The 8,524-nt window shown below is 43.1% G+C and overlaps 1 protein-coding gene across 2 annotated transcripts; it reads left to right on the top strand.

Annotated features, from left to right (window-relative positions):
* The first annotated feature begins 492 nt into the window (after positions 1 to 492).
* EIF1B (eukaryotic translation initiation factor 1B) lies at positions 493 to 6,609 on the top strand. Of its 2 annotated transcripts, XM_074840949.1 has the most exons (5): positions 493 to 568; positions 665 to 863; positions 3,170 to 3,333; positions 4,024 to 4,125; positions 4,693 to 6,609. In XM_074840949.1, the coding sequence occupies exons 2-5, from the start codon at positions 833 to 835 to the stop codon at positions 4,735 to 4,737; spliced, it is 342 nt and encodes a 113-aa protein (XP_074697050.1). In that variant the 5' UTR covers positions 493 to 568; positions 665 to 832; the 3' UTR covers positions 4,738 to 6,609. The 2 variants fall into 2 exon arrangements, with proteins under 2 accessions (XP_074697050.1, XP_074697044.1); XM_074840943.1 differs by having other exon boundaries at positions 520 to 863.
* The last annotated feature ends 1,915 nt before the right edge of the window (positions 6,610 to 8,524 follow it).

Genomic DNA, 8,524 nt, shown 5'->3' with positions numbered 1-8,524 from the left:
GGAGGGGTTTTCCGACATGTTTGAGCGGGGAAGGGGAAGCACTCTCCCAGTTTCAGATCAGCTTGAAGTGTCAGTCCAGCAGCGAGCTTGGAAACAGAGGGAGCCCAGGGAACGGCACCACCCAAGCCAAAGGCACGGGAGCATGGAGGGGACCTCCGCGGGGGTCACCCAGCGGGGCCTGCGCCGCCCCTGAGGGCGGGCAGCGTGGAGAACGCGGGGCTTCAGCCACCCGCCAGCGCTGCTTTCGGGGCCCCTCCTGTGGGGAGCCGGGCTCCTTCCTGAGCAGGCGGGGATGTGCGAACACACGGCCCGACCCCGCAGCAGCGCCCGCGCCCCGCCACCTGCTCCCCGGCCCGGCCCGGTGCGCTCTGGGCCCTGTAGTCCTTGGGCCCGGAGCGACGCTCCGCGCTCCATGGCCGCGGGGACTCTCCTTCCCGTGGGGCGGTACGGGGGCGGCGGCGGCCATCACGTGCCTGGCGCGGTCCGGGCGAGCCGCCATTTTATGAGGAAAACCGGCGGCTGCTGCCCGTTAGCGGTAGCGTGGGGCGGTGTCCCGGGGGTTCCGCGGGTGAGGGGCAGCGCGCTCCCACCCCTTCTTATTTCCCTTTGCGCTTCCTCCTCCTTTCACTCGTTTTAATCTCTCTCCCCGTTCCTTCCTTCTCAGGCTCGCCTCCCTCCCTCTGCTTTTGTTACCCCTCCCCTCGCTTCCTCCCCTCCCTCCCCGCTCCCTCCCCTCCCCGCCCCCGCCGGCACTGCGGAGCCGGAGACGTGACCCGAGCGGACCCAGCCGCGGCCTTTTCCCCGCTGCCCCAGCCTCTCGCCGCAGAGTCGCATGTCATCTATCCAGAACCTCCAATCCTTCGGTAAGAGCCGCCACCCGCCGGGCACCCCGCCACCCCCTCGTGCCGCAGGGAGCCCCACAGTCACCCCCTCGGCACCCCCCCCTCCGCCCCGGGTCCGTGGCTGCCCCCGCAACCCCGTCCTCGGCCCGCTGGCCCTGCTGCCGCCGCCGCTGTCCCCAGGGCCCCGCCGCGGTGTGCGTCTCGGTGCCCCCGCGGTGACATTGAGGCCGCTGCTGAGCGGGTGTCGCCGGCGCTGCCCGCCGCGCTCGGCACAGGCAGCCCTGCCTGCTCGTCCCTGTCCTCCGGCGGCGCCGGCCTCGGGGCGTGCGCTGCCTGCGCGGCGGAGACACGTCGGGTGGGAGACTCGTCTCCCTCTCTGTTCGCTCTCTTTCCGCTCCCGCAGGAGGTGCTGCCATGTACTGTGCTCTGACAGCTGCGCTGTTTGCCTCAGTGTCTGGTAGCACCCCAAACCGGTCTTTTCTGCCAACTCTGCAGTCCCAAAGTTGTAATCTTTGTGGGTGGAGGGGAGACTAGGGTTTGTATCCTCTGCTAAGGAAGGCAATAATCTCAGTTCTGATTGCTTCTGGATTTGCCGCCTGATCTTATCCTTACCAATATCCCAAAACCTGCTATATGCCCTGCAAAGAGGATTGTTTCTATAGATTGAGCTGTACAGATGGTAGGTCGTTTCTCTTGTATTAGCAGGGGAGTTTACCCTGCTGGGCCGTGGTTCTCCACCTTCAGTATCTATAGGCACAGAAGTGAGCAAGTTAACACTTTATGGGATAATGTTGTCAGGCTTTTGGTCTCAGCTTTGCCTTTAATCCTCTGCAAATATAAGCCCTATGAGAAGGTTATGTTAATAAGGATTTGGGAGCTGACCCTGTGTTTGGGAAGGTGCTGCCCAAAGGATTTGTTTGAAGTGATCCAGTGTTAACACCTACAGCCCTGGCTCACCTCCAACCTAGAATCCTAAACTGCCAAGTGATCTTCGTGCCCAAGCCCCCTTTTTATTTCACCTTTTCTTTGACTGAAATTTTCTGTTAGTGTTTGCCCCATAAGCTGTGGGGCATAGTGAAATTCAGCATGTTTTAACAAATGCCTTAGTAGAAATTAAGCCTGTCAAGCTGCCTAGTGCTCTACTTCTTTCCTGTGGTGCTTGCGTCCTCATGATGCTTTCAGTGCCTTCAGTGTTCTTGTCATTCTTGTTTCTACAAGGGTCAGTCTGTCTGCAGCTGAACTACTTCTGTTCCTATTTCTGCTGAAGTTTTATTCTTCTGCAGCATTTGTTTTGAGTGGATGGCAAAACTTGATCAGTGTTTTTAGATTTGAGTTTTGGATGAAGGTTTGGGAAATTGTAGCTTGCATGGGTGTTGAACGTACACTTTCTGAAGATTGGACTCTTCGTTATGATTCTGATTAGTACAAAAAAATTACTTGTGATTCATTTTAAAAAAATAATACTTAAAGCACTTCATGCTTCAAGATTTATTTGGAGCTACTGATTAGGAAACTTGTAGGGCTATCAAATTTCTTGACAGAGTGTTAAGTATGTTTTTGTGGAGAACAGAGAATAAGAAGTATAACCTGCAAACCCGTCTTCCTAAGTGCCTTCCTGTTTCACCTGTTTGGAAGAATTTGAGAACTGAACTTTCTATAGTCAAAGCCTAAATGAATTTTGTTACAATTCTTGTCTAAAGCTACTGACTCTGGCAGAGGGGTGCTGGTTTACAGACAGCCTCTTACATCTGTTAGTGTCGTGGTATTTTGTTTACATTAGTAGCCAAGAATTACATCCATGCCTTAAAATGCTGGTAGTGTGGTAGCTGTCATGGTGTAAGACTTAGTTTTGAACCTGTAAAGGAGTGTATGTACAAGAGCTGTGTTACTTGTCTGTACTTCTCAGTCGATTTGATAAAAGATACTACTTCTATATTTCTCTTAAAATGCATGTGGCTGTCTAAAACTTACATGCACTTGATGTTCTCTCAGAACCATGTTTTCACGTTCAGAGCTTCAGGATTGAGTTACCCTTTGCAAGAAATAGTGAAGTTGATACTGTAGCTGAAAATTGTTTATATCCAGGAAGGCATTGAAGAAACTGGATGCCTGATGGTTGAGAGCGCTATGCTGACTTAGTAGACTAGTGAGACTTAATACAGCTGTAGAAAAAAGTACTCTTGATTTCAACTGTATTTTTAAACAGGGAGGAAATGGCAAGATTTTCACAAAGAGCTTTATTTAGGGGAAGTGAGGAACTTACCTGTTAGTTTCGAGCTTGAGTGTTTTCCTTTGTGGGAATTACATGACCCTTTTTCCTCCTGCAGACCCCTTTGCTGATGCAACAAAGGGTGACGACTTACTCCCGGCGGGGACTGAGGATTACATTCATATAAGGATCCAGCAACGAAACGGAAGAAAGACACTAACAACTGTTCAGGGAATTGCAGATGATTATGACAAGAAGAAACTTGTGAAAGCTTTCAAAAAGGTGAAGTTGCTGATTTGATAGTAAAGATACTATATAAAGGAGTTTGATAGCTTTTAATACTAAGTAACAGAATATTTGTTTTATTTCATTCTTGCTAGTGCACATCATATTCATACGTTGATTCCTTTCCCTGTCTTTCTCAAAATTCCTATCGGTGTCTAGTGACACTGATTTTTGCTAAAAAGTTAATTGTTTCTTTCCTATAAAGAATATTTCCTGAATGTTTCATTAAAATTTCACAGATACCTGGCTTTGTTGATGTGAAGAATAAAATCAGTTTAAAGTAGAACTGTTTTTGCATTTCTGCTTCTCTCATAGCTGGGTTGTTATTGAAAATAGAGATACTGAGTTTTACCAGGATGAAAATATTTATTTTAAAATAGTGTGGTGTTGAAAGGCTGTATCTTATGACTTTGTTTTCCATTCTTGCAATGAATGTTGGGCTGTTCCTTCTGCACAGTAGCTGTCTTGGTCTGAATTTACCATCAGCAGCTTAGTTTGTGTCTCTATGCATCAACAGATATATTCCATTTGCTCTCAAAACCAGCGTAAAATAGATCTAGTCATTGCCTTGCTTGGCATCAGAATTTAGTAAGCAGTTTCTGTGACAAAATTCTGCTGAAAAGACTTACTAAGCAAAATCATAATGTACATCAGATGTCTTACAATATGATGAATGTTTCTCTCCAGAAATTTGCTTGTAATGGTACTGTGATCGAACATCCTGAATACGGTGAAGTTATCCAGCTTCAAGGTGACCAGAGGAAGAACATTTGCCAATTCCTCTTGGAGGTGAGGATCTGCAGATAAATATCTAAAACTGCTCTGGAAGCAATAGAGTGACAGGTGGCACTGATGTTAATTAACCAGCTAAAGATGTCCACTGTAGTTCCTTTGTATTTTCAGCCAAAAAGTAAAATGACACTTTCAGAATGAGAGTAAACCTCTGGTAAGAATCAAAGCACCGTGGAAGGCATTTACCCTGCTACAACACACCACTTGTTCTCTGGCAGTGCAACTCGAGTTCTTCGTTTGTAAAATCAAGTGCTTGATACAAACCGTAATTTTGAGACTGTAGAGGAAAGAGGCTTACTGATGCAAATCATGATGCACAGATGTTACACTGTCAAAGAGTAAGTGTTAGGACCACAGAATAAGTCAGATGTCTGATAAGATTTTCTTTTTTGTGTAAATTATTCTGCTTGGCCCAGAAGCATTCTGGAACGTAGAAAATACTTTATTGGGTATGTTACTGTATTGCAGTTTCCTTAATCAAAGTGTAAGTTTGTGGTAACTTGATATCACTGTAATATCCCTAGCATGTAAGCTTTACTGAAACATGTTGCTTTTCTCCTTTAGATTGGCATTGTCAAGGAAGAACAACTGAAAGTTCATGGTTTCTAAAATACCTGTACTTTCATGAAGAATCCTGCAGTATTTGGTCTTACCTAGCCTGGCTCTTCTGTGAAAAATGAATCTTTGCAGTGAATGGACTTCCCTGTTGCCTGAACATTTAAAATTTGATTCAGATTTGCATGCCTGTGTGAAACATGTGGTGTGTAGACTAGAAACACATAAGAAAACTTCAGTAAGGTGGTAATGAAGACACGTGTGAACTTTAACACATTTCCAATGGAAATGTTTTAGCGGTGATTGTTCAGTTTAGTACTCTCCACCTGACTTAAATGTGTGGGTTGTATTAAAATAGCGTGTGTTGTTGCTTAAAAATAAAAGTTTATTCATATGTTTTCTGGGATATCTGAAATGCTTTAGCTTAAGTTTTAAACTGGCATAGCAGCCTTACTAAAGAATGGCTAAACTTTTGTGGCAGGTGTAGCTCGCTGCTGATTGAATAAACTGGAAAATCTACATGATGAAGTATTAGCTAATTAATCAGTAGATTAGCTTGATGTGATCTTACCCTGTAGCTGTAAGACTAGAGCTTTAAAGTCTTTTGTGTAGGTGTGTCTTAGTAGCAGCATCATAAGACATAAATTGTTTGCTGAGTAAGTAACTGGATCTTCTCTAAAATTTACTGCAGTGACTCTATGAGGTATTAGCGTTAAGCATAGTAGGACTAAAATAAGCTGAACTCCTCGAGGCTGCTATTACTGAGACCGTGCTAAACATCTAGGTCTTACATAGTACCCCCAAAACATTTGAAGGAAGTGCATGGGATTTTGTATCTCTTCTGTCACTGAGTGAAGGGGAAAGACACCGAGCTGGCTTCTGCTATGACTGTGCATTTAATGTTGGCGAGCAAAGCGCTTTAATTAGCTGGTAGTGTTAGCTGCAGAAGTAAGGATGGGAACAGGCTCTACACTAACCTTTTTCTTTCCGGGTATAGAAAGTTTTGCTGTGATTAACAGTTAATATTGCAGGGTTTGTAGTGGGGTTTGGGTGTTACTACAGAAAGCTGATTTAGTCTACTTTTCTAGCAGACCATTCAGTGTTATCTAAAGTTGTAATTGTTAAAATAGGTTTGTTCCACCATGTTTTTCATCTAGTTTTAGTTAGCTGTAGACATTTGGTATTCTGCTTTTAAGACAGGTCTCTTTACAGAATGAAATTACTTTATTTGGTGAAACAGGCAGATCTTATCTTGTGAGATGGACATGGAAATTTTCTCTGAAACAATTTAAAACATGCTGAGCTGGGAAACCATAGAATAGTGGTAAATGTTAAAAAAACTTCTGGTAATATGTATTCTCTGGAAAGGAAGAAAGAGGCATTTCTTTGCTGCTAAGACTTACTAATAACTTATTCAGAAAAAAAAAAATCTGACTAAGTAAATACCAATAATAGGCAGACCTATATTACTTAATATCACCTGTGCCTATACTTGGTTTCCTGTTCAGACTTGACTTTTTAAACAGAAATGCTCGATTTTAACTCATTTGAACCTTTTGGGGGGGGGCAGGGGGAGGAAATTCTGAATTCAGATATGAACCTTTATGGCACTAGCAACAATGAAGGGAGCACTCTAGAGCATTCATATGACAATTTCTTTCTCTGTCTGGTCTAGACAATTCCACCTGTAAGAATCCAGTGTCCAGTCTCTCAGTCTCCACAAATTCTGCCTGGTGTTACAGACCTTAACTGTTCCAGAGAAAGGACATTGCAAAAGATTGTATACTGTTAAGGTATAATGTGTTCAAGAGGAGGAGGAGGGAATGCCTGCTGCAAAACATGAAATACCAGCACACAGAATGAAAATCAAAAAAATAAGTGTTATGCAAACCTTGCACATAGCAGAATAAAATTCTTGTACTGCAAGTTTACCTAGTCCTGTTTCATAGATGCTAAAGTAATTAATCCTTTGGGGGGGTACATAGCACTTAGTGATTTTCATTTTATCAAATGCCAGAAAACCCAACGTTCTCATTTAAAGCCTGTTCTCCTGCCCAAGAGGAAAAACAAGCAGTATTCTCTCCTGTTTCACTGGTATTACTTGAGTACTTCTAGTGGTTCTTGAATTGGAGATTAACAAATGATTAGCAAGTCTCATGTGTTACTGAGTCAGTCTTCATTTCAGATGGCATTCCATTAACTTTTACTACCTAAGCATGAGTCATGTCTCCATAGTCATTCTGCTTGGAATAAATAAGAAAAACCTTTGTTTTCTTCCTCCTCATTTAAAAGTAATTTCTGATAGGAGACATGTTGCATTTGATAGGTGTCTTGGTTTTTATGCTCTGGTGGAACTGCTTGTGTTTTGACCTTTGAAGGGCAAGATTAAAAGGAGAGGGAATAAGAAGTAACATATTTGCAGTTCAAATAGATGAGATTTATTGTGGCAACAAACAGTCTTTCTAGAAGGAAAAAAGAAATTTTCGTCCTTGAAGTGTTTTAAACTATAACCATGTCTGGATAAGATTGTAACTAGCCGTGCTACAAGCCCAATCCTCTTTGCATGTTATAGAGGAAAGGCTTAACAATTTCATGGTTTATCATCTTATGCTGAAACTTCTTTGTCAAAGCTCAGCCTGTTTGGAATATATATCTGTGTTTCAAGAACGCTGAAAAATGTGGAAGACTTTGGGAAAGAACTGTTGAAATTACTGCCATGAAAACCTGTTTTCACAGTGAAGGCAGGTTTCAATCTTTCCATCTACTTCAAAATAGATCGAAAATTGGTAAAGGATGTGGCCCATAATTGTCGAGGCAGTAAAAGAGAGCTAATAATAGAAAACACCTTAAAAAACCTCTAGTAGGACTTGAGACTGGGCAAGCTTAGACTGCAAAGAGTGGTGGCTTCTTTTTGTTGGAATATTGTGAAGTCTGTGTCCATCAGATCTCCAAATCAAGATTGCAGCCTTAGTGATACCAGGGCTTAATCACAAGCTGCAACTGGATGTAGGAACTGCTGTTTCAAATTCAGGGCCTTGCTGTGCATAGTTATATTGAACTGTTGCAGCTGACTTTTAGCCGATACACTGGAGTAAGGTGGTGCATAAGTTAAATTAGTTCAGAGCCTACATCTACCTAGTGCCACTATGAACAGTGAAACCATCGCTTCCCAAATGGTGGTAGCAGTCCTTGTTTGTAGAAGGTGAGATTTAGTAATTTATTTCTGTAAACTGCCTACTTTTGTGAATTATAAGGCCCTTGACCTTCACCTGTGGTCCGCTAAATCTGACCGTGTGTTTCAGAGGTGAGCATGAAAAGCACAACTATGGGCAGATAAGCAGTAATTTTTCTTAAGTGAAAGAACCTCTGAAAGGAGTAGTGCCTAGATTGTGTGTGCGTACTGTTCATTGGTGTTTTGCTTAAATCTTACTTCCTGCACTACGTTCTTGCACAGCCTAAGTGAAGAGCATTTTGTTCTGAAGAACTTTTTTGGAGAGGGAGGAAGGAACCCCACAAAAAAATCACCTTAAGAAATTAGTTTATATCTTAAGTCTGTTTTCATTAACTTACATTGTCCTGGACTGCAAGACCTCTATAATGTTATTTTTTGTTTCTGTATCTTTAAAAACCCTAATTAAAGTTCCTTGGGAGTTTGGCATTTAAGGTTCTAAATATATCTAAAGCCATTACAAAATTTAAAATTGTGAAGAGTTGTTGAAGCTTAAGTTTTAAATATTTGAACAAATAATAATTAAGCAGAGCTCTGCACTTTGTCCTATACTGCTGTCCTGCTTATAATCGGTATGTAGCTACCCTGAAGATGCAAACGTATTTACAGACT

Source organism: Strix aluco, chromosome 1, assembly GCF_031877795.1.
Source record: "Strix aluco isolate bStrAlu1 chromosome 1, bStrAlu1.hap1, whole genome shotgun sequence".
NCBI classification, from domain to species: domain Eukaryota; kingdom Metazoa; phylum Chordata; class Aves; order Strigiformes; family Strigidae; genus Strix; species Strix aluco.
The sequence above is the reverse complement of the archived record's forward strand: the minus strand, read 5'-3'. Positions and strand labels throughout refer to the sequence as shown.